At 44.6% G+C, this 26,344-nt stretch overlaps 1 protein-coding gene across 2 annotated transcripts in view; it reads right to left on the reverse strand.

Moving 5' to 3' along the window:
- The window catches only part of CDON (cell adhesion associated, oncogene regulated), a 53,842-nt gene that overhangs the window by 16,077 nt on the left and 11,421 nt on the right, over positions 1–26,344 (reverse strand). Inside the window, exons 2-13 of one of the 2 annotated variants that reach the window (XM_026863652.1) lie at positions 19,736–19,872; positions 17,311–17,583; positions 15,541–15,687; positions 14,975–15,118; positions 14,236–14,523; positions 13,118–13,388; positions 11,834–12,186; positions 7,685–7,977; positions 5,491–5,665; positions 4,254–4,382; positions 2,607–2,813; positions 1,648–1,829 (exon numbers count right to left, since the gene is read on the reverse strand). In XM_026863652.1, the coding sequence (XP_026719453.1) occupies positions 1,648–1,829; positions 2,607–2,813; positions 4,254–4,382; positions 5,491–5,665; positions 7,685–7,977; positions 11,834–12,186; positions 13,118–13,388; positions 14,236–14,523; positions 14,975–15,118; positions 15,541–15,687; positions 17,311–17,583; positions 19,736–19,811 (2,538 nt within the window). In that variant the 5' untranslated portion in view covers positions 19,812–19,872. Of the gene's footprint in view, positions 1–1,647; positions 1,830–2,606; positions 2,814–4,253; positions 4,383–5,490; positions 5,666–7,684; positions 7,978–11,833; positions 12,187–13,117; positions 13,389–14,235; positions 14,524–14,962; positions 15,119–15,540; positions 15,688–17,310; positions 17,584–19,735; positions 19,873–26,344 lie in introns of both variants that reach the window. The other variant, XM_026863651.1, reaches the window with a different exon arrangement.

Consider the following 26,344-nt stretch of genomic DNA (forward strand, 5'->3'; position numbering starts at 1 on the left):
GCTGGGGGGCTGGAGCCCCCCTGTGAGGACAGGCTGGGAGAGTTGGGGGGTTCAGCTGGAGGAGAGAAGGCTTTAGGGGAGACCTTAGAGCGGCCCCCCAGGGCTGAAAGGGGCTGCAGGAAAGGGGGGAGGGACTTGTAGATCATGGGTGTAGGGATAGGACGAGGAGTAATGGTTTTAAACTGACAGAGGGGAGATTCAGATGAGATCTAAGGAGGAAATTCTTCCCTGTGAGGCCCTGGCACAGGCTGCCCAGAGCAGCTGTGGCTGCCCCCTCCCTGGAAGGGCTCAAGGCCAGGTTGGACGGGGCTTTGGGCAGCCTGGGCTGGTGGAAGGTGGCCCTGCCCAGGGCAGGGGGTGGGACTGAGTGATCTTTAAGGTCCCTTCCAACCCAAAACAGTCTATGATTCTATCTTATCACCTTGAAATACGTTTGGGTTTTTTTTTTTTAATAAGGTTGCACAAGCAAGGTGTATGGGGAAGTTTGAACAGAAGCGACAACAGAAGAGAGGATTATCAGTTGCTGTGGATGAGCACAAGGCCAAGGGATTCTCACAGGGCTGCACGAGAGCCCTCTGCCACAGAACTCCTCAGACCAGCCAAAAAAAAGGGAGAGTGGTGTAGGGAGAGGAGACTGAGCTGGGGCTGACACTTTCCTCCCACATCACTTTCTAAACTGTCAATTACGGTTTGACCATGAACAGCCTAAAAAGTTCTGTGATTAATGAAAATGGAAAAGTTAATACCATTTTGACTTCAGAAAGAGTTAAGATCACTCTGAAAAGGAATATTTTACTTTAAGTTATGCAGTCTCCTGAGGAACTAGAGGTTATTTTAAGTTTATTATCCTTAACATCTCTTAAGGCTGAGCTAGCAGAGCAAACTAACACCAAGAACTCTACACATTAAATCCTCCAAAGTATACCGGGGGTTAGATTTCAAAACAAGAGCAAAGAATTTCTGTGGGTTTCAATAAGGACTTTAAAGTACTTGTTTACAAAAGATGAGGTAACAGGGGAAAGGAAAACGTTTCCCTAACATGAAACCTCTACTGGGTGCGAGGGAGGACGGCAGGTTTTAAACGCAGTGCCCGCTTCCAGCCATCACAGCCTGGATTGACAAAAGCAGCAGGAATTGCAGGAAACGAAGCCAACTCACTCGCAAGTCACGGCACGAACAGTGGTTTGGACAGAGTTAAGCCCACTGGTGCCTCTCGATACGCCTGTGCCAAAGCAGGTGGACTGAGGCGGCTGCAGCCTCTCACTGGAGCTGCCAGTTGGGCTCCCATCTGGTGTAACCCGAGGAGGGGGTGCATGGCATCCCCGGGGAGCTAGAAAGGGGAGAGCGAGGTGGAGGGAGGCTGGGAGACAGCACAAAAGGCAGCAAATGACTCACAGGTCTGTCTCAGAGGAGGAAAGAGGGCTTGGAAGTGGGGGGCAAAGGGCTCAAGAGACATACGGCCCAGTAAGTTACCCAATTGGGCCATACAAGCATGAAGTAGCTCTTCTAGGAAAAAGATCATCCCAGTCTCAGGGAGGGGAAACCACCACCCACTACTCCACCATCAGCTCTTAATCCTTGCCTTTTAAGAGCCAAAACAGTCAAAATTGCCCTGGAACTGTGAGAACAGGAGACAGTTATACCCACCGTCCACTTTAACATGATCTGAGTGTCACTGATGGCTTCAGTGTAAGCGATGTGAGGGCCCGCGATAGGGCGGTTGGAAAAGCGGCTGGTAAATCCGGCTACTTGGTAAGGGCGAGACGCTGCGCTGCGCGGGCTCTCCCCGTAGTTGTTCACAGCAATCACACGGAACCTATACATCTCTCCTTTTAAGGGAAAAGGGAAACAAAGACGTAGCAAAACAGAAAAGTGAAAGAAAGATGTTGTAGAAAAAAGAAAAGGAAGAAAGATGTTGCAGCAAAACAAGCACTAGAAACAGGATTCAAGGAGACTGAACAGATTAGGAAGTACTTTTTGCACAACGTCCAATTGGAAAAAACATAGGACTGCTTGCCACAGACTAACAAGGACATCAGAAATATAAACAGCTTCTAGAAGCAGTTAGGGAAATCCACTCAAGAAAAATCCAAAGGCTACTACGCACAGAGATGGAGATGCCTCCATCAGCTTGGGAAGTGCCTAAACTGCAAACTGGTGGGCACCGAGAAGATGCTTCCAAGGTTGCCCATCATCATCCTTTTCTCTTCTTTCCCTGAGCTTCCAGGGCTGGACACTGGGACAAATCAGGACAGATGTTTCTCCATCATTGCATTTTTCTCTTTTTGCATTCCGAGCGCTTACTAGAAGGACAATTAAGTTAAAAATAGCAGCAATACACAACCCTCCTCTCCACATGAGAAAGTACTGAATTGTGGTGGGGTTTTTTCCACTTGGAAAGCCAGAAATCAACTTGAATTCATGTAATGAGCTCCTATTCCACACAAAAAAAAGAATCTCCTAACCAACCAGAAAGAGAATAATTCAAGCAGAAGTGAAAAATGAAACAACCAAAGCATTGCAGTATGCCCTCAGCAGGAGTGTGGTCATCTAAGCAAAGACAACAGCAGCAACAGCTGAGGTGAAGGAAAGATCATTTTTAATACCTGGCTCCAAGTTACGGACTTCCACAGACAGCTTAGAAGGAGAAATGTTATCAGCTGCTATCAGCCAGTCGCTGTTTCGACCCAGGCGTTTATACTCCACTTTGAAGGCGGTAATGGGGGAGCCACCGTTTGCTCGTGGGATCCACGTGACATAGACAGAGGATTCTGATGCTGTGGAGATTGTGGGTCGGTCAGGAGCTTCTGGGACTGAAATGAGAAATTCAGTTACAAGAGGATTAGACTCAACTGAAACTTCATTTTCTGTAGCAACCGATTAAACTAGATGCTGATGATTATATTAAAATTCATGTGTTAACAAGGAGAATCTTACATCCTCCTGTAATAACTACTCCCCTTACTCTTCTGAAAAAGATGCCTGAAGAGTAGAAAACACAGGCATCAATTTATCAATATAATAATGAAAACCAATATGGTGTTGCACTACCCCAACCCACCTCTACACGAAAACAGAAACACATCCTAAGCAAACCAGAAAAATTTTGTTCTCATTTTCCAAACACCAGAATTCCCCCAGACCCAAGGAGATGTCGATCCACCCACACTAAGGAGCGCTGTACGGCCAGAGGAATGAGAACAAGGCATGCAACAAATGGTATACTTACTGACTCACTTGAAGTTACAGACAGCAGTGGAACAGAGAGAATGGAAAGAGGTGGTGTTAGTAAATCTGGTTATAACCATTCTGACGACTGATGTAAGGCTTTACTAAGCTAGCTTATGTTCAGTAACACGGAGCTGGGCACTGACAAGAGGAGGAACTGAGCATGGAACAAAAACCTCTCCACTCACCTCTGGTTTTACCCAAAATTTTAGATCCCAAATCACCTTTGAGATCTCAGCCCCTGAGTAAATCTGCCTGAATCAGGTCAATGAGTTTAAAGGCTGGGGTGATGACAAAAAGGAGTATAAACTTGCTGTTTTCACCAGAAACCAGACTAAAAATCACACCTACTGGGAAGTGGTTGTAGGAAACATTCAGAACAGATATAAGCCACTCTGAGAACTTAAAACTCTGACACAGGCATCTCCCACTTCCCTTCTTCCTCTGGATCTTTCACAGTGGAACAAAAGAGAAAGCCAGAATATTTAACAAAAAGCAACTGCAGGTTTAAAAACGAGCAGCAAGAACATTGGTTATATGTGATAAACTTATTTTCTGAGAGCCATACATGCAGGTAACAGCTTCTTTGGAAATATTAGAGATTTGCTAGATTAAGGCATGCATTTGCTAAATTCAGAGCTTCAAATACCCCACCACAGATGCCAAAGCCTGTACGAAATGCACTAGTGCCTCACGACTTCACATCACTGCAGAAACCCAAGCTGTCAAGGTAGGTGTTTCAAATGCTAGCTCACTGACTGGAGTAAGGTAACCTTGCAGTTAAGCCTAAAGGCACAAACTACGACCTTATATTCTGGAAACATACAGGAGAATCTGGCAGGTATCTGACCTCACTCACAGAAGTCCCACAAGAGCGGAAAAATACCTGTATCAAAGAAGCCTGGGGTAGTAAATCAGAAGAGGTCACAGAAGCACCTAGAGCAGCAGTAACACAAGTGAACTCAGATGCATCTCTCTGCAACACAACGTTTAGCACGTGGCTTACAAACCATCCATACACCTACCTCCGCTGTGTCGAGAGGGGTCTGGAAGGACGACACCAAAATTATTTGTCCCTTCATGAACAACGGGATGTTTAGGAATGCCTACTGGTGGAGATGGAGCCTGGGTGTTTTTTGAGGATGATGTTTTTTCTACAAAATATTTGTTAGACATGATATTAGCTCAGGGACTGGGTAAGAAAATGCTGTCCACCACCTTCCCAATGTGCTCAGTTCCACAAAATCACTCGCTACAGTGCAGAGGGCTAAAGCCCTGGCTCCAAATCACAAGCTGAACCGTCAGGATAGCAGTTAGGGAGTTTCTTCAGGGGAGCAAGAGAAGAGACTTCTCCCCTCAGCCCAGGGATTCTTGCGCTGTGGTTAAGTGACATAACATCTGCAGTACTGCGCTTTGCGGTGATGCCGCCGGCTTCTGCCTGGGTTTTACAGCCCCCTCTCATCCCCCAAATCACAACAGGTGGTGGAAAATGCACACTGAAATCAATCTCTAGGGAAGAGGTTCAATACAAATGCTACAGAAGCTGCATGAGGCCACAGCTGGACCCAGGACACCGGGCTGAGCGGACTTCGGGCCAGTGGCAGGGCATACGGATGAATTCACAGGTTTCACAAATATATTACATTCTTAATAAAATTTATTAATAAAATAAAATTTTAAAAAGCTATCCCATTCTTGTACATTAGTATGAAAAATATCTGATTGTTTGCATACAGCCACCAACGTCCAAGCTTGAAAGAAAAAAACTGCTTTGATTAGAAATGCTCTTAGGCTTGTCGCTGTCTGCATGCAACTATCGGCACAGCTGGCTTCTGGTCAGCTGTGATTTTCACCAAGGTGTCTGCAAAGCAAACCAGAAGCAGTGTTGTTGATATATGAAAACTTGATGTTGCCGAGAGTTTCTTTTATAATACTCTGAAAAAACTGAACAAGGACAGGCTGCTCCTTTAAGCAATAGAGCCAAGCAATTTATACCTATATTACAATATAATCTTATGGTATAAATCTTAATAAACATACAAAAAAATATTATCAAGCTTTTAATAGTTTCTACTTCCCAACAGCCCCAGTAATGCTCAGGGAAGTTTGCCCTACAGCTATTTTAGCTATTACAGGCTGTTCTTTAGTAACTAAGCTACAGAACATTTCATCTGTGGCTTCGCAGACAACACAGAGTTGATGTAATTTAAAGAAACGTCCCCTCGAAAGCCCAGGACACAGGGCACATTGTGCTGCACCCACCTTTGCTGGTGCGAAACGTCAGCATAGCGGGCTGGCCTTCCCCAGCGGCACTCCTCGCCACCATTAAAACTTCATAGAGGCTGGAGGGCTCCAGCTCAGTGAGGCGCAGCTCGTTCTCGCTGCCGGGGACACGCACCGTGTGCCAGCTTCCCGCTGCACTGACGCTGTCATCCAGCTGCACCGGACAGGGAGAGAAAGCTCAACATCAGCAATGAACTGCTCAGAACGCAGTGCAACGCTCAAGCCCCTCGTCGCTGTCGCACACGAGCATCCAAAGGACCTCTGCCACTTGCCAAAGCTCCTCATGCTTTCCTGTACCTAGCTATGGTTTGTTTCCAAGGGCTTCTGCCACAAATCAGCATTTTTGCAACTACCTTTATAGTGCTCCTTCAACAAACGCCACTCATTTTCCCTCTCCGTACACACACGCACGCTTGTTTTTGGAAAAAAATTGGTCATTTTCACTCATGGCTAAAACTAGCAAAAGACAAAATAATTTTAAAGACTTCCATCAGTTTTCAGCTGGCAGCAGGCATGACATTAAAGGCTGAACCCAACACCCTAATGAGAAAGATATGTTCCCTCAACTATCCCAGCTTTTCCTTTAAACATTTTAAATATTTATTGGCTAAAATGGGCAACAGAAAGTACATCTTAGTTATTTCTCAAGGCTGGGAAAAAAAGTCAGCAGGGAGACCAAAGATTTGTTTTTTATTAATACATGTTGTCTCTTTTTTAAAAAAAACAACACTTTTTAATTGACCAGTGAAGTCACCATTTAAGAAAGGAAAGAGATTCAGGGTAGTCTCTTAATGCTTGACCTCTGCAGGAAAACATTACCCTAAATCCCAAAGGAAAAGACAAAGATTCTACCAAAAATAAACTACTAAACAATATAAGACTTTAATAAAACATGGAAGGCAAATCTAAACGCTGTGGATTATCAAAGGGGTTATGCCAGAAGTCTTTCTTAAAGTATTTTCTTCTGAAGCAATCACTCTAAGGCTTTTTATTCCCCTAACCTTCCCCCCCCCTCTAAGAGGGAAATCAATAAAATAATTTAATGACACAAAGCGAACACCACCCTAAAAAAACATGGTAAACTCCCTGCTGAGAAATGCATGAGTGAGCACATTTAACATGGAAAGGATTGTTATGAGTGAAGCATCAAAAAAAGGTCAAAGTAGTATTCAAAGCTTTCAGTGCTTATGTGAACCAACCACCTTTGGATGAGAAATTATATCAACAGACTTTGGCACTAGGTTTTCAGGAACTAACAGGTCAAAAAACTAAGCATTCCCTCCAGGCTAAGACAAGATCAGGATGTAGAGGATTAAAAAGCTTATGAAAAATAAACCAAACAGCTTTGCCACGCAGAAAATTGTTTGCTTGGAAGAGCGGGCAGAGGCATTGCTTGGTTCTGATTTTAATCAAGAGTTCACTGTTGACACACTGTTTTTAAGGACATAATAGGCATCTGCTGTGGGAATTTTAGTTCACTTCTGTGTTTGATAAATTCAGTTTAATATGGTCTCTTTGGGATGACGAGTAGCAAACTCGTATTAGGCTAATACTCTGCTTCCCTTCTGCTCTTGTGTACCAATCACAGAATCACTCAGGCTGGAAAAGCCCCTCGGGATCACGAGTCCAACCCTCAGCCCGACTCTACAAAGTTCTCCCCTACCCCACATCCCCCCACAGCTCATCCCAACGGCCCTTAAACACACTCAGAGATGGGGACTCCCCCCCTCCCTGGGCAGCCTGTTCCACTCTCTGACCACTCTGTCTGGGAAACATTTTTCCCCTATGTCCAGCCTGACCCTCCCCTGTTGCAGTTTAAAGCCATTCCCTTGTTCTGTCACTAATCACCTGTGAGAAGTATTACCAGCTTCAAGCTTGCTCACACAAACACATTTTTAACATCACTGAAGTCATGTATGATATGCTCTGGAGCCCTATTCCCCACAGACCATAACGATACTGTAAAGGAAATAAGAGCCTGGGCTCTGCAGAATAAATCTCACTTAAAACTAGACAGACCAGCATACTTGTGCCCAACTCCAGTCATCCCTAAAATGAGCTGCCTGCGTGATAACGCTGCGGTTCAACAATATTCTATATTCTCTTTGGCCTGACACTACATTCCTGTTAAAATCCATCAATCCACTGCTTCAGCACGACAGAGAAACGGTACCTTGCGGTATTTCACAAAATAGGCATTGATGGGCGAGCCCCCGTCCCGCCCCGAACGCCACACCAGGTTGTACATGTCCGGCTTCAGCGTCTGCGGGGGGCTGAGGATGATGGGGGCTTCGGGGGGAGCGGCAGCATTTGAGGCTTTTTCCGTCGCAGCTGCACCCAAAGGCAGTTTTGTTGGAGGCAAGCTTGAAAACGCCGTTTGTGCACCAATATCACCATTGCTTTCATCACTCTGGGCAGTCTCCACAGGAGCCATTTCTTCTGCTTTCGTGCCAGTTTCTAAAGGAACTGTAAAGGGAGGAGTCTGGTTACATCTTGAAGATGAGGTACATTTTCCCTGCGCAGAGGGGGCACTAAATCATTTAAAAGTGTCATTTTTAAACAAGCCCTGATGCAAAAAGCCAGCTCAAGAGATGTCCACGCAGACCTGAGCCCCTCTCCAAGACATGCCCTTGCACACTGCCTATTCTTTCAGGGCAGAACAGCACTTTTTGGTTTACTTTGTTCTGGTTTAGGGTTTTTTCCCCAAAGTAGCAAAGAGAGAAAACCTAAAACGCAACTGTGCAGGCATGGTTTGACTAGTATCTCTGAAATTAAGTAGTGGCGATGCAAGTTAACAGGAAAAAAAAAAATACATAGCTACACTTGTGACACAAATGGAGTAATTTTAAATTAATCGCAGTTGTACAAGGAACTTTTCATGGCCTGAACTGGCGTGTGCACAAGAGGACATTCTCCTACCTCGGTTTTCTGAGGTTTCAGCTGTAATTTTGATCAGCTTTGAAAGGCGCACAGCTCGACTACTTCATTTGAAAATTTATGCTGAGAATAAACTCAGTTTACAGGCAGATCTAACATGCAATTTAATACCAACACATTTCTAGAAATCCTGCTCCAGTCTCCTCCATCCTATTTACTTTGCCTGGTATGAAAAAAAAAATACACATAATATCAGCAGTTCGAAAGAGGCCACGAGAAAAAACAAAAAGCACTGTTGGGCCGACACAGGGCTCATCAGCATTCCAGGCAGGAAAGGGGTGGCAGGTTGGACATCTGAGATTATCCAGGACAAGTAAATGTAAGTGCTTAAAACGGGAACATTTGGGAACCAGCACAGCTCCTCGAGGCTGCAGCGCCGGCACTGCCAGATGTTCTTAGCCCTGTCCGTCCTTTCAGATTTGTGTAGGTTTATGTTACACGCCGGGGTCTGGAAGGGGAAGGGAATGAAGGGAACTTGGTTTACAAAACAAACAAATTCCTTGGTAATGTAAAGCCTAGGCAGTGTTAGCCTGGCTGACTCGGATTCCTCTAAACCTCCATTAAAATACCAGCAGCAAGTGTGGCTGCTATTTTTGGCCACTTTTTAAAAAGCTGGGAAGGGAAGGAAAGTTCTCTTTTCAAATTGAAGCCACGCTCTCAGCAAGCATTCCGTGTTTGTTTCTTCCTATTTATTTAGCAATGCCACAAAGTTTGGAGACTGAAGAGGGGAACAACACAGGGAGGACGTCCCCAAAGCCAGATGGAATTGGCTTAAAACGTCAGACGCCCCCAGAACAAGTCTCCAAGCAAAAGGGTATCTACTGTCAGCGAAGCAGCGGGAAGGGGACGCGCCGCCGCGCGTTAAGATTGGAAACAAATGCCGTCTCTGCTCGAGGCAGCAGAAGGCCCACTGGATTGTGGTGGACCTGGAGGATTTGTGGGTGGGCACAGGATGGTTTGACACCCACTGCCGTGGGGGAAATGGACTCTTGCTCGTGGAGAAAGCGTTGCGGTTTAGGCTGGTGACAGGAGACCTGCAGTCATTGCTGTGTTTATTGATGCGAGAGGGGAGGCGTCAACAACTGGCAAGGAGGTTGAGTTTTTGCTTTGGAAAATAACCCCCGGGTAACAATTTCCATTAAGCAATTCGGATCTAAGCTCTTTTTGCGAAGTTTCTGGCATAATTGCTACCCATATAAACCAGCACATCAGACTTCTCTTTGCTGCTGTGTCATTATGCAACTTTTTCGGGCTGCTGCTTTCAGTGCCATCCCTTTCCCCTCAGCCACTGAGTCTTACTCTTCTTCCTTGGATTCCCAGCCCCACTGACCAAAGTTGCGACAAACCAAAGGCTGTACGTGCCCAAAATCCTGCCTCTGACAGCAACCAGAGGACTGAACGTCCCAAATTTGGGCATTAAAAAAATGTGTTCATAGCTTTTACTCGGATTGTCCATAATACCCAGTGTTTTACAGCTGGCTATTGAGTCTCCCCATCGTCTGCCTCATTTTGAAGGCAAAGAGCCCTCACCTTTTCAGCCTCTCCCCCTGCAAAATCTATTCTGCACCCCTATGAACCCGCTGTGTTTCCCAGCACCTCTGCTTGTTCTTCTACGCTCTTTTTGAAACAGGGGGGCAAACACACTACCAGATTTCAACCCGTGCCGTGCCCTGGGTTTGGACAGCAGTGGAGAAACCTTTGTATTTTGCTCTGCTGTGCAAACAGCTTGCATTCCCACACAGTGCTTCCCTGCTTCTTCAACAACCAGAGGATCCTCCCTCCTTACCAGCTCTCCAAGTACCTTAGGCAGGCTGGGAAAGCGCTCTGCAAATCCAAACACAGCGCAGCAGTGAAGTCCCCCGTGCCTAGCAAGGCTTTCCCATCACCCTGTGACTTCTCAGAGGTGCCTGGCTTCTGTAAAAGACAACTTCAGGCTGCTCTCTCTGGATCACCTACCTACCTGCAATAAACACTACTCTTTCTTGTGTTTTATACTAACCCGCCTGCTCCTCAGACTTCCTGGAGTGTCTTTTCCTCCTTCATTTCCATTAGATTAAGTTATTTTGGAGAATTAACCCTGTGTTTAGTAGCTCTGGGAAGCTACTGCCATGCATGCAAACACCACAACCGTCTAAAAAAGACCTTAAAATAAGCGCCATGGGTCTAGGATCCTAAGGTTATCATTTAACATTTTGGTGGTTTCTCACTATGATGGCAGCTTAAGTTGCCCTGCCCGCTTTTAAGACCATGCAGTGAATCATGTCATGGAATAGATCCAGCAGAAAGAAAGGATACATTTTTCAGCCAAATAAACTCTCTGTGTTCTTGCACAAAGCAAATTATGGGAATGAGCTGCTGAGGCTGAGAGCTGCTTAAGTTGATCCTTCTACCAAAGACATGCACTGGAATCACAGCTTAAGTCATTCAGGTGTTTTGGAAGCGTTACCTGGCACGAATTCTTCATTAAACCATCTAAATGTTTGAGCATGTCTTCTGGCACGGTTGGGAACTGTTCTAAAACCCTAACAGCTCCCAGAAACTACTTAAGGACTTTTATATCAAAACCAAATGCCTTAACCACCCTCCGCACCATAATCAGCAGCTAGTACAACATATTAGAAATCGATAAAAGTGAATAAACAAAACGTTAAAATTGAACTTACTGCCATAAAATTCTGAGGCAAAGCAGCGGGATATTTCTGTTTGACACAGCCTGAGTTCTGGGATGATACTTAGTTTTGTGTTTCCACCCAACAAGGTTCAACAATAACTACAGGATGGGATCACCTTCTTGAACTTTCTTCTTTCTTTCTTCCTCTAAGGGCTGCTTAAGCATCTTTTCAAATTATTTACATTAGTTTTAAACTCTAATCAGTGGTAACAAAAAACTTGAAATACAGGGCCACATATTAATTCTGCTGACCTCAAATCCCACTGACATTCAGCTAAATTTACTAAGGTAAGATGCTGAAAGAGCCGAGAAGCTTAAGTCACTTAATTTAACTAAAAACCTAGATCTTAGTTCTTGTGAAGGGAACTTGGGGGAGCTTAAACTTGTTTATTAATATCACATAATATTCCAATGGTTGGAAAGGAAGTATCTGTTTCCCATCTTGCCTTTAGAAAAGAACTGTCTTTTCCTAGTAGCAGTTTCAAGAAATATAAAAGGAAACCACGCCTGGACATTTTTTATCACATATAAGGATGCTGATACACACAGCCATTTCTCCTTTGCTTAAGGTAGAAGGGAGGAACTGGTCCACAATGACAGCTTCAACTGCTCTGCTTTGTTTCCCCAGGATACCTGCACTACCTACCTTCATTAGTTTCTTATTTTGAGGCATTTCTAACCTAAAATGGGAGCAAGTTGGGGCTTTAAGCTTACCAAAAGTAAGGAAAGCTTTGGACACCACAGAGCCGTGCTTGTTGACAGCCTCACACATGTACTCCCTGGCACGCTCCGAAGTCACATTCCTCATGTGCAAGGAGCTCGAGCCCGCCCAAGACACGGAGAAGCGAGTGGGCTCTGCCACGGCGCTGTCCGGCCCTGCTGGAGGAGGTTTCTGTGGTTTTGAACAAAGCACCTGGGAAGGGCGACCAGTCAGGAGCCCGCTGCTGTCATACAAACGGCTCACGGGAACGGGCAGGCCGGTGGCATTGCAAGACAGCGTAACGTCTCCACCATCTACCACAGCGACGCTGGCTGGTGGGGAGACTATAACTGGCCTAGAGCCTGGGGGGGGGGGGGGCAGGGGAACAAGCCAAAGATTTAATTTGGCTAAGGAATATGACAGTTAATGCCAAAAAGAGTCAGCACAATTAAAAAGTAGTCACACATGCTTCTTTTTAACCATTTTTAACAGTTATTTCTTCTCTAGACAGACTCTCCAGCCTTCATTTCCAGACTGATCAGCTGAGACTCATGCTTAAATAGAAAGCTACACTCAAACCACACCGCAAATTTTTTAAATAACAAAGACTTGACTGTCAGTGGGCCAGGCAGTACATGCAAGACTGGCTTAGCCCACTCCACAGACAAGCAAGCCACAAAATCTCTGCTCAACCAGCCTCTGCAAAGCTCCCATCAATCTCAGCAGGTACAGAAGAGGTCAAAAGCTTCAACTACACAGGAGAGGGAGGGAACAGGAACAGCAGTGGCCTTGCCAACATCCTTGTACTAGCAGAAATCAAGTTCTCTAGGTATTAGAAAGTACGTTAGACTGAAAAGTGATCAAAAAGGCTCTTGGTACCTGCTAACCCGGTACAGGGGAAGCGTGCATCAACCCCAAATCTGATGACTGTTTTGTAAACTTGAGGATATGGAATAGGCATAATTACTTGTCAGCCAACACTGCTAAGAATACCAGTTAATCCAGTACAACAGAACCCTAATTCTATTTAAGAATAAATCATGTCAAATTTAATCATAAGCCGATTTAATTGCCACTGGTAATCTAGGTTCTAAGTAACCACACTACTCCAGAAATACCTACAACTCTTAAAATTCAACTGAAAGCACCTTCTTTGTAAGATTTGCTACAAACAGCAGTCAGAAACAAATCAATATATATAACCTAGGGGGGAAAAAACAGACCAAAAAAACCCCAACAGAATAAAGCTTGAAGTACAAATGCCTAGTCTGAGCTCCTGAGGGCCGCAAGCGCTCGTACCCGGCTGGACACGAAGCCTCCCAGTGGACTGCACAAACCCGACGCCGTTGTTTGCGACGCACTGGTACAGGCCAGAGTCCTCCTGGGTGACGCCACGGATCCGCAGGCGGTTTCCTGTCAGCAGATGCCGTGGAGAGAGCTGGAGCGGAGCCGCGTTGTGCAGCCAGGTGAGGGTGGGAGCAGGGCTTCCGCGGGCATCGCACCAGAAATGCACAGTCGCTCCAGCGGCCACGGTTTCATCCTCCAGTCCCTTGGAGATGAAGGCAGGTTCTACAAAGGGAAAGAATTTTACATAAACCACTGTATGTTGATCTTAGCCCAAGTCCTGAAAGAAAATACTGCAAAATATCACACAAACTTATTTACAAAGGCTAAGCAAGCACCACATACATCTAGATCCGCACAGCCTAAAGTTGTTTTTCCTACACACATGCTTATTTTAGTGGTCTCTCCCTTCTATTCCAGTCATGTTTGCATTGATAGTATAAAAGAAATAGCTGTATTTTCAAACTAATTCTGTAGTGACACCCCCATAACAAAGTATATATTGTGTCTCAACAACTTGCTTTCTGAGTTACTTTGATGTGTACATTTCAAAAACCAAACAAAAACAGTCAGGGAGGCAAAAAATCTCAAACAGGACAATTTGCTACAAAAGAGAACTTAGGAACAACCTGCAGCCACACAAAGGGGGCCAAATAGATTTCTTTTGCTTTTGTTTTTGTCCTCATCCAAACCTATTACCTCTCCTTGCCAGCTTTTTGCTTATATACCACCTCAAAAGAGAAACATCTGATCTCTGGCACAGTATTGACACTGTACCCCATGTGCACTTGGCACTCTGCAGAAAAAGGAGCAGATCAGTTCTCCCTCAGAGTTTGTTATCCTTTACTGTTTAATTATTTCAGGCTGTGAAGGATTTGAAGGGATAAATAATCATGGATTTTAATTTGGCAGAGATGGTGAGATATGGTCATTATGAGCTTATCTTTATTCTCTATTTTAATATGCTTACGTTGAGAAAGAATGTTAGGCTATTTGTAATCAGATGCCCACACCAGCAAGCGTACAAAGAGACTGTTCATTGCCTGGACATGAAAAATTCTTTATTTCTTACCAAGTACAGTAAGTGAATAGTTAACGTATTTCACTACTCCAGATTCATTTCCCACCAGGCAGGAGTAATTTCCAGAGTCCGCCGCCTCAAGCCTGTCCGTCACCAGATGGGAGTGCAGCAGTTTCCACCTGCCTTTTCTCAGCGCGTCCCGGCCGTCTTTAAGCCAGCGGAGGGGCGCTGGAGGCAGCCCACTGACAACACACTCCAGCGTCAGAGCGCTGTGCCGGGGCACCGCCAGGCTCTGCGGTGCCAGGGGGTGCAGTATGTGGAAGACGCCCGAGGAAGAGCCTGCAAGGAAGGAGATGAGGCTGATCACTACGAGAAGCCGTTTAAACCACCCTCTCCCATCCCACCCTCCAGGCCTGAGGTTTGTCACGTCTTTCAAACACAGCTGCTTATACTTGTGACCAAGCACGATGCTGTAATGCTCTCTTCCAGAAGTCCTGCTCCAAAATCACTGGAATGTTACCAGTATCAACTGGCAACTGGAATATTAGCAATATCACCTTCTCAAGGGCTAAGTGCTCTGTCCTCGGGATCTGAAAAGCAGCTGTGCTGCTCCTCCACCATAAGGGGAAATAAGAATTGAACATGCCAATAACATGGGACAGATTTTACATAACGTGGTATTTGAGACCAGTGGGTATTTAGGTTGACATACCCACGCAAAAAATCTTTGGGCTGTTATTTATTCAGTTTTGAGATGTGTTCACTGTGGAAAGCCGACCTGAATACTCACGTGTGACTAAGAGCTTACGTCCAGTGAGTTCTGTTCTGAGATCGTGAGTAACTGGGTTGTACGCTGCACATTTATAGGATCCTTTGTCTTCTAACGATACATTCAAAATCTGCAGGTTTCCAGATGGAAGAATTAGGTAGTTGTCTAAAGTGGGGAAGGAAAAAAGAAGATTATGTTTAACTTAATTTTAAAACAAGGCTTCCTTTAAAATTTTTTTTCTTTTAAATAACTCAGATACATCAATCTATTCTAAATGTGAATCACAAATAAATCACTTGGCCACACAAAGGATATTAATTTACAAAGGTAGGTTTAAATAAAGTGACTGGCAGAGGAAGTTAAGTGTTGTTCAGATGAGCTGTGGGGGGATGTGGTGTACGGGAGAACTTTGTAGAGTGGGGCTGAGGGTTGGACTCGATGATCCCGAGGGGCTTTTCCAACCTGAATGATTCTGTGATTTTGCAAGTTTCTAGAAGTTTTCTTCTTTAAGTTTTCAGAAAAAAAAATATCCAGGCAATCTTTTATTGGATATTTTTATTGGGGACCAGTTGCATAAAACATCTCACCTGTTGATTGTTCCAGCCATTTTCCCCGCACCTGGAAGCGAACCTGTGCTTTAGGATTACTTTCTGGCACCTCGCATCCAATGAAAGCTGTACCCCCTTCCTCTGCCGCTAAGGCAGGTTTCACCACTGTATCAAAATTAGCTAAACCTAGAAGAGATTGGTAAGAGGTTAAGAGCAGCCAAGGCTTGGGAAAGGGGGAAAGGCAGTAAGTGCAGTATTTGTGTTTAAAATATAGCTGGTTTCAAGCCGATTATCTTCTCTGGTGCAGCATTTGGACACTCATAGCAAGAGGCTTGGTCCTTTCTGCAGCCCATAACAGCATGAACTCTCCCATGCACACACACTTCCTTGCTACAGAAAGGGCCAGATCTTACATGGGAATAGTGAGGAAGGAACAAATCGTTCCTACATTCCCTCAGCTGCTCCAGGAAAAGCAAGCCGAGATGACACTGGTAAGAGAAGACTGCTCGTGGGCTCTGAAGGCACTACAGAAGACAATTTACACTAAACAGCAGGAAGCCCACGCCTAAGAAACATGAAATTGTCTTTCTGTGATGATAATTAAGACAACACTGAGTACAACAGAGCCTCCCACTCAGTGCCATGAGCGATGAGGCAAGCAGAAAGCCTCAACAGCTCACAGCACCTTCTAATTTGCTACTAAAAATCTCACAGTGAGGAGAAAAGTGCGAAAGCTGCTCTTCTACTCCCTTCGTGTTCAAAGCATCTTCTAGGTTGTGAAGTTTTTCTAGGTTAGCCACCCTTACAGCTCTCTTGAGAGGGTCTTGCTATGGGTCAGTACTTTACCAAAACACTTACTTCTCTCACTTATAAGAAATTTTCCTCCCAGGAGGGTTTTGGACATGCTCCATAGATGAGGTACCCTTACAGAGAAATCACTCAAATCCTGCTTGACAAAGGCCTGATTCAGACAGTCCTGCAACCCCAAGTAGACAAATCATGCTCATGGACAAATATTATATTCCCATTCTCAGCACCACATCACCCTTTCCATGTAGAAAACATTGCCCTTCCTCTTCTGAAGTTCTTTAAGATCCAATAGTTTTCAGATCAAGCACCAAGGCAAAGACTGATTCGAAGAACCAGTGCAGCAGAGAAGGGAAAAGGTCCTTCAAAGGACAGAAGACTGTCCCCACCTGAAGAACATCTACATAGTTTTAACCAAATAAAATGCTACAAGTGAAAAGGAAAATCTGCAGCTCACTCTTACTTCCTAGGCAACAATTTCCACTCACTTCTCCTCAACTCTCAAGCATGCTTCTGCAACGGCATGGCAGCTCAGTTGCTCTTTCAAGATCCTTTTTGAAAAGCAGCTTTTGGGAACCTTGTACTTTCAGGTCCATTTACTGAAGCAAATGTTATGTCACTGAATAATATTTGTATTTGCTGGAAAGGACTCTTGAGGTCTTTCAGCTCCAAATGAGGCTGTCACCAACACTAAATCAATCAGGTGTGGTTTTGTCTGGTTGAGTCTTTAAAAGCCTCCAAGGATGGGGAACCACAAGCTCTCTAGGGGAATATGTTCCAGGGTTGCATCACCTGACAGGTCTCAGATGACACAGGAAAAAAAATAATTGGTGGAAAGTGCATAATTGATCGTATACTAAGTACTGTCTGAGGAAAAAAAAAACAACCCAAACATCTTGAAACTAAGTGTTTCCTAAAAGTCAAAGAAAAACAAACCATACAAACCAGCTGAGGTCTATATAATTTGCAAGGAATAAAGAATATAAAGAAAAATTAACTTACTGCCCATCGATACTGTTGCAGGCCTGCTCACAACAGCACCCACGCTGTTGTTAGCAATGCACTGATAGAGGCCAGACGTTGCCAGGCTGAGGGAGACGATTGTCAAAGATCCTGCCTGGATTTCCACCTCTCCTGCTTTGCTGTCCAGAGGCTCTCCATTAAACAGCCAAGAAAGGCGAGCCGTGGGGGGCTCGGCAGAGCAGCGGAGTTGTACTGGCTCACCAGACTTCTGGACAGTAGACGAGGGCTCAGAAATAAAATGGGGAGTTAAATCTAAAAGGAAATAAAAATTATATTCAGTGAACAAACAGCATTTTGCACAAACACATGTGATAAGGTTAATGATGCTCTGACCCACACAAAAGACTATAACCTGGTTTATAGCAACGCTCCTGCCGCTGCTCACAGACCTGGCAAACTTCTCTCATCAGAAGGTGAAATATTGCTCAGAGACAATTCAGATCAAACATGGACAAGTAAAGGGTCTCTAAACTCCAAGCTGCAGTGATACTCAAGCAGATGTCACCTTTTCCTCTGCAAGAGGAACTCATGACAGATTCCCGCTCTCTCTCAAACACCAGGGAAACATCAAGATTCAAACCCCCTGAAGAGGGTAACAACGATTAAACGAAGGTGGGTTCAGCCTACAGGAAGGTGAGATACACCCCTAAGTGTGCACAGGGCAAAGGCACCACGCCTGCTAGAGGCAGCAACAACTGCAATCCCACTGGATTTATTCGGAGTGAAAGAGCATCCATCACCTGAAGAGATGGAGCCCGGGAACACGCAGCTGTAGCTGATCTGTCCCACATGAAGTGGGCCAGGACGTGACTTGTAAAATTTTAGAAATGGTAGCAGCCTGCCAGGTATTTATGCAGAACCGTCTCCGAGTCTGCAGAACTAATTAAAAATAGCAGGATAAAAAAAAGCTGGAGGAACAGCAAAGGCTCTTGTTAATTCCAAATACATGGACTTCATCAGGACGAGAATGATGAATTGGGCATCCATTATCTTTACTGAGTAAAGATGAACTGAAACAGGAAAAGCTGCTAATAAAGAAAAGGTTCAGTTCAACAAAACTTGGTTATGAGTATCCATTTATTTGCCAGGAGAAAATTCCTGCTTGTTGGAAGACATTTTCTCCTATCCTGGCCCATGAAACGCTGGGAATTATTTCCATTTGTTTCCTATGGAATTCTGCGCTCAAGACTTAGTATGAAAGGAGCAAGCAAAAGGCAATTAACACCAATAACTCCTATTTGATTAGAAATATGGGAGAAAAACAAAAAAAAAAAATTATAAATCGACACAGTGGCAGGGGAAAACAATTCCCCATTTGTAAATGAGCTAAGGAATTCCAGATAGTACAGGTCAAGATGGTATTAAATGACATCCAAAGAAGAGACGGTTTTCTTGTAGGTGGGGCCCTCAGCTCATGCTTTTCTTCTCAAGTCAGTCCATCCAAGCTCTGTTTATGAGTTTCAGATGAGAAATTGTGCATTTTTAATACAACCATAAACTATCTGCATAAACATAAAACTGGAAATTAAAGTGTGGCTTCACTTAACAAAAAAGATGAAATCCATAGAAATGGTATCCAAGCATTTCACAGGACTCCAGATGTCCATTTTTAGCTTTTAATTAGAAAACTGTTTTTCCTATTAGTTCGGGTTGAATTTCCAGGGATAAGAGAAAAGCAGTGACCTTTTCAGCTTGCTAGCCACCAATTTCTACAAAACTGCACTGCTACTTTCATCTCCAGCCCTGCCCTTGCCCATGACACCAACACTTTGTGCTCAGTGTAAAAGCCAAAATTGGTAGCAGTGACCCTGCAGCTGGAATTTATCTCCTATGACTGCTTGAAAAATAAAATTTATCCCATTTGCTTATAACGATTGGCTATGAAGTGCTAAAAGTAGTAAAAGCTTCTTTTTTGTGTGGTTACGTTAAGACAAGCTGACTACACAGAGCAGATGTGTCAATTAAAACCATCCCTCTTCTTTTTTTAAATGCAAGAGCTCTTCCAACTGCAGCCACGCATCAGCGTTCGCCTTTCAAAGATCTGATTCCCCCTTCCCCCTGCAAATTTCAAACCCCTCCCAACCCCACGGGAACACAAGATGCACTGTACACAGCAAAATCGGCATCCAGCTAAGTCCACGGAGATCCCAAAGAACAAATCTATGTAACTGAGAGTCTTCCACGTACAAGCACTTGCTTTGAGCCAAGTTTTCAAAAGCAAAGTCACATCTCAGCTTAAGAGTACGCTTAAGTGCTCCATGCTTCCTTAAAAGCAGAACATGGATAATATGTGTTGAAGTTGGCCACTTTGGAACACGCTCCAAATCGTTGTTTGTTCAAAAGTACAGACCCAACCTCCGAAACCTGTGAGCGAGTCACCTCGGCTGGGGTGAGAAGGCCTTACCTGAACTCCTGACGGAGAGGAGACCCGCGGCAGCGATGAAGAGCAGTGCCTGTAAGTGTCCAAGATCCGGATGCATAGCGCCAAATTACAGAAGTTGAAAGCACGAAGCTCCAGACTAAGATGAGGCACCGAAACAGCTACAAAACAAACAGATGTCCGCTGTAAGTTTCAGGAGTTAGTCTTTTAACTCTTACAACAAAGTGTTTGGGGTTAAAAAAAAAAAAAAAAAGTTGAACTTAACTATGTTTCCAAGTACTATTCTTAACGTAAGATTTTTTCCACAGCTGGGGTATGAGGCATCGGCGCTGAACCATACTGCCTTGATAAATGAAGACTACTTTCCAACCAGAGGAACTGAAGTCCAAAGTAAACAGCTTATCTATTGGAGATAATATTGTTTGCAAACAATAATCATTTGACCATCTATCACCAGGCTACGCTTGTTTTACAAGTTTTTATGAATCTACACGCTGCGATGCAGCTACTGCTCGTAACTGCTCTAAACCTGCTTACGGAGACATGTCATCTGCTTGCTCCTTCTCGTGTGCTTTACAGTCAACTGGTGGCAAATGTCTACCAAAAAAAAAATAATATTAATCTCGTTCTCATTTATATTCCTAAACCAACAGTGCTTTCTCATATATATTTCTGGGGCATCCATTTGGTACACTTTTATCTGCACGGCTGCTTCTACAAGAGGACAGTCCTTTCCTTGGCCATTAAACACCTGACTATTTAGGTACATAAGATCTCACTTTCATCACCAAAAAACATGAATTAAATCATGAAACCAGCAAAATACAAACTAAATCATTTAGACCATCAACCTAATCTGAACAAGATGAGTCTCTGAAAGGGTGTTTCTGACACTCAGTCTCCATCAAACGCTCTTTTCTCCAAGAGAAAAAAACCCAAATAATCTGCAGCTGTCATTCACTTAAATTTTCTATTTGCCTTGTGCAATATTATGATGAATAAAATTTGAGTTCATTTAGCACAGTTACTTCATTTATCAGCCCGGCCATACAATTTCGCTGCTGATAACACTCAACATATATTTTAAATGGCTCATATATCAGACGTGTATATAAACACGTATCTAACACACATACAATAACTAGGAGTTTTACTGGCAGGGCAGCGCACGGAAACAAGTGCAACAATACATATGCTTGACAGAAAGAAGTCCCAGTTTATTGAGCACTCGGAGTCATTTGCTTTCCAAGAAGTCAGATCCAGATATGAACAGCAAAATTATTCCCATGGTTTATTTAAAAATAACAGTATTTTATCATCGGAACATCGCTGTAAAATATATACACAAAGTAAGCATCAGGAAAAGGCTCCAATAATAATAAGAATCACTCTAGACTTTATAGAGCTATTTGCTTACTGCTACTTCTCCCTGCAAATTGAACTCCAGGCTTAGAATGACAGCTTGAGAAGGCTGAAAGAAGTGCTGTCAAGTCCCGCTCCCGTTCCTGGGCAGTTTTATCTGATCCGGCAAATCTATTTCAGCTGTTCGGAAGACCCGGTAATCCTGCAGACCAGGCTGGTTCCCCAACGACAGCCGGGGCTGTTTTGGTAAGAGGCAGATGGCAGAAGAGACCGGCCGCGCAGAAGGCGTTTGGGTTTATTTGAATTCTCACTCGGTTCAAGGGCAGGAGAGCTGCTCCACCAGCGAGCGCAGAGGACAAAGTAAACACCCAGAGAACTTGTTAACATCAAACACTTTGCTGAAGAGGGGTGGGGGGCAATGTTGCTTTTTGCCAAATCTTCCCTCAACTATTTATTTATGAAAAGCAATGAAACGTATATTCTAGGTCAACTTTAACCCCAGCACATGGAGCTACTGGGTTATTTTGCAGCTGTCTTTTTAAACAAGGCCAGCTCATTATCTTTAACTAAACTTTATCTTTGGAGATCTACTTTATCCAGTCTCTGATTTCCCTCTGTTTATCTTTCTCTTTACATGTTCCTAGCTGCCAGTGTCAACAGCTACTCCTCTTTTGACCTACCAGTTTGGCTTTCGCAGGCTTGTGGAGTGGTAAAATCAACTGTAAAGCAGAGAGTACACAAAGCAAGCCACAAAGACCAAAGTTCTTTGACTGGAGGAAAAAAAAAGAAAAACGTTCACTTGAATCGAAGTAGTGTTGTTCAGCAACAATACCCGGGCATCCAAGGGAAGTTTCTCTAACACCCACTTTCGAAGGGACTGCAGAAACCTCTTATTCGCTGGTAGACATGGGAACGCAGGGGGAAGAGGAGATCCAACACACAACCCAAAAATATTTGCTTCTTTCTGTTTGTTCTGTAGATCGTGTCACTACAGAAGCCTCTCACTAGGTACAGAGAAGAGGGCAAGAGCACAGCTTGTAGTTTCAGGGTCTTCAGAAACCCAGCAGAGAAACTTTGCCTCTTCAATATTGTATTAATACATATCCAAGTGTTAAAAGGCCTTAGGGTTAGAAAAAATAAGACTCTTCCCCTCTGCCATCATTTCAATAAACTCCCATTTTGACAGCAAGGACCAGTCACTGGGGACCTACTGGGAACAGAAAGCCTTTGGTTAGAGGTGTCTCCATTTAAGTGTCTCAGACTCCAAGATGAACTCACCCAGGAACACCTCTGCACACTCTTTCACTATTCCTCGCTCGAGAGGATGAACCTCCATCAGCAGATCAAACAGTCAACGTTATTTTGAACTAAGAGATACCACCAAGAAAGCAAGCTATTTCCAAGCCTCTTAAAATAAAACAGTAGTGACAGGAGTTATTCATATTAGTAACATCCAAGGTTGAATAGAAGTGGACATGGTTTTCATGGATCAAAGAAAACACCCTTTCCACTTTCACTGGTAATTTCTCTAGACCAGTGCCACATACCAGAAAGCCACAGCATGGCAAAGGCCCATATTTTTCTTACTTCCACATAGACATCTGCATCTAAAGTCATCTTCCAATTATTTTCACCCAGCACTCGACCTCCTTGTCAGCTCTAAAGTAACTTGCTGCTCACGGAGCAAGGGAAACGAGGAAGATAACGGACTTGTGCCACGAGGAGTCGTCCCGACCATTCCAATGGACACTCACCCCTCGAAAAGGCACTATGCATGCAGGGGCATCCAGAAACGGGAACCTGGTACTTCTGGAGATAAGATGGAGTACATCTAAAGACAAAGTAATTCTGGTCATGCATCTTATTTGTTGCAGACCCTTTTTAAAAGGGACCCCTCCCCAAACAGCTCATAGTTTCAGCCCTGTGACCTTCAGGATGCCATCAACAGGCAAGTAAAATAAATCACCAGTGCTAACTCTAGGGAGGGGAACGTACTTATTAATTAATGTCTTTAGGAACACCAGAGAGGTTTCCCAGTGCAGGAGCAGGGCCGTCACCCCAACCCCAGAACGTGCTGGCTAGGTTCTGCAGGGCAGCCTGCACATCACCACCTGGGAGGCTGTGGAGCCCTGAAGACCTCACCAGGACAGACACTGGCCATCCTGTGCCAGGGAGCGGCCCTCGGCATGTGGGGGACACCAAAACACCCTACCGGGCTGAGACGGGAAGACACAGGCCCCAGCCCTGCCAGGTGAGCTCCTCATCTCTGACCCAGACCCACTCCACGCAGCGAGACAGCACAGCCCTGGCAGAGACCCCCTCCTCTCTTCCTGAAGCTTCACGCTTGTGCTGTTTCTCCAGAAACCAGCAGTCTCCAGTGTAAGGCTCCACACGTCTGGTCCCTTCAGTGTAACCAACTTAACCTATCACCTCCAAATTAACTCACTCCTACCCACACTTGCCCCCCAAAAAGGTTTTATGCTCTAAAAGATGACAAAATGCTGTTTGCCACATGTGCCCAGCCCCAGAGGATCCCGTCCTTCAAAACACAGCTGAGAACCTGCCCTGCTTATCCACTGGACCATGAACTTTCCATCTCCACCCTTGCAGCTGAGGGCAGTCGCTACTAAAAAGAGCATTATCTCATACCCATTTTTTTTTTCCTCCTTTTCTGATAGTTTTTGCTCCCTGAATCATCTTCCTGCCATCTCAGAGCAGCTGGACACCACCAGGACCTCCCTTCCCAAAAGCCACCCAACACCAGAGGTATTTAGCCACCACCCCACCCCGATCTGACAGCGACCCTGCTCCCGCTCCATCACTCCCCTCCAAAACTCCTCTGGCCTTCAGAGAGCCCATTCAGCATGCCGAGGCTAAAGGGGGAAAGAGTTTCTTCGCTAGCCAAATGCGCTGGGTCCTATAAATGCCGGAGCAAAGCAGGCAAGGAGGAGGAGGAGGAAGGAAGCGGCACGCTTGGGAACAGAGGGAGTTATTCAGGTTGCCCACTCCACCTCCAGGAGCTGATGGCCCTCGCTAAGAAGCCCTTAGGAAAAAGTGACAGAGAGCTGCTGCTTCAGGGCAGCACTGCAGACGTGACAACAGTTTTCACTTGGAGTAAAACTGTTCTGGATACTAAAGATTGTGTTTTTCCTAAACAGCAGCAATTCAAAACCACATTAATCCAACCTCACCTTATAATACTATATGTGATTTAACACCTAAAGCATGGCAAGTTGGGTTTTCTTTTTCCCCTAGGTTGGTTTATTACAGAACTAGTGAGAAAAAACTCATTTAAACTTGCTCCCCAAGACTGTTCCCATCAGTGTAAAAACCATAGCTTTTCAAAGCACCTAAATTTAGAGCAAACAAAACCCCCAGAATTAACTAAAACACTGTGCCTTTAGCGCGAGCAAGCCGAGTTAGATCATTAAATCTCACACCAAGACACCTTAAAAAAAAAAAAAAAAAAAGGTATTGAAGCCTGTGGCATTCCAAGAGAAAGCAATCAGACATTCCTGCAGCTCGGCTCCTCAGTGATCTCCAAAGCCTTTGATCACTGACTGTCTTCATGCTGTCCTCCTGGGGTCTGGCAAAATGAGTGTAACAGCTGGCATATAGACTTCATTAGCTTTTTGTGCCGGGGAGGAGCGGGTTAGCAGCCCGGCGGCAACCGAGTCTGCCCGGCAGCTTCACGGACTAACCTCCCAGGTTTAGTCCCGAGTCTTCTGGTAGCTGGGCAAGCCTGGAAGTAGTCACGAGCGATGCGCAGCGGCCCGCTCGCCCACCGACCCGGCCGCCGTACGTGAAGGATGCGGCCAATGGATTTTTTTTTTTAATGCCAACACGCAGGTTTGAGGTTGCTAAAAGGCCTGCCGAAGCCTCATTTTTATGAATGCTTAATGACCACTCAATCATTAACATCAACCTTTAAAAAGCAAATGCAGCACCTACAGTGTTCATTACCCTCCCCCTCCCCCCTTTTCAGGGTCTCAATCGAGTCAGTCAAGCGTGCAAACCGATCCTGTCGCCAGCAAAAGCATTTCCTTTCACTGTGGTCAGCCAAAAGCAGGGGAAGAAAATGGAAGTGACTTGGAGTTATGGCACCAAAAAGGCCAGACAAGCAAGGAAATAATCAACTCCACATGAGCCACTTCTAGCCCATCACAATGAAAAGGGCCTACGACTAACCCCAGGAAAGGTCAGCAGGACTATGGGGGTCATAAGCTGAAAAAGGCAATAGCGAGCAGCTGCCAGCTGCAATAAGAATCAATGTGTTCCTAATTACGCTCCGAAGAGAGGGCTCGAGCACTGAAAAAAAAAAAAAAAAAAAAAAAAAAAAAAGCAGTATTTGCGCAGGGTGGCAGATGGCAGGAAAAACAAACAGCACTGAGCAAACGAGACGGTGACTGAGCTGCTACAAGGACAGGGGACCCGAAGCCTTGATGGCCTTCCTTAATAACGAGGCCTATGTGTCTTCTCCAAAGCTATAAAACATCCTAAATAATGTCAGTTATTTACTCAAACCCTGTTACAGGTAAGGTCCAGCGTCACAGGACAAAGGTGACACAAGATGATATTAAGCAACTGAGGAAAATAAAAGTATTAGCCTAAAAACATGATCAAACTGTTGGGCTGCCTCAAAGATGGAGAAGCAGATCTTTTGCTGAGTTGTTCACCAGATTTTTTTTTATTTTGCTTTCAGGCCTGGAAAGGCTCATGGTTGGTATCAGCTGTTGGACTCTGATCAAAGTTTAACTTTCCATTAATCCTTTGAGTTATACGTGAGGCTGATAGAGATTTTTTTTTTAGAAGACAGTTAAGATTACTCAGATACTTAATTTGCACTCCAATATTTCAAAAACACCTTGACTTTAAAACCTCGGGTTTGGCGTACATATGTTCTTGATAGAAGAACGCATGCTTTGGCATTGACTGAAGAAATGGATTTGTGAGCCGAGGGAAGAAAATTTAACAGTTTGTGTACTGTGCCTCTGCAGCACACAGCTGAAAACATTCCCGAGTCACTGGCCTGCTATCGACCCTCGGACATGCTGAGACTGGGGAGACCTGGGATTCCCACCCTGCTGTATCAGCACCAGTCACATCAGGGGAAAAAAAATAGATTAAAAAAAGAAAACAAAACAAAAATCACAGAAGCCACACTTCCCTACCCACAAACAGGCATAACAATTAAGTTAATTTTATTATTAACTTCAGAAAAAAAAAAGCTGAGACAGTCCCCCTGCTGCCACACTAATGAAGTGGGTATGG

This window comes from Athene cunicularia (assembly GCF_003259725.1).
Source record: "Athene cunicularia isolate RWA chromosome 24 unlocalized genomic scaffold, athCun1 chr24_part1, whole genome shotgun sequence".
Lineage (NCBI taxonomy): Eukaryota > Metazoa > Chordata > Aves > Strigiformes > Strigidae > Athene > Athene cunicularia.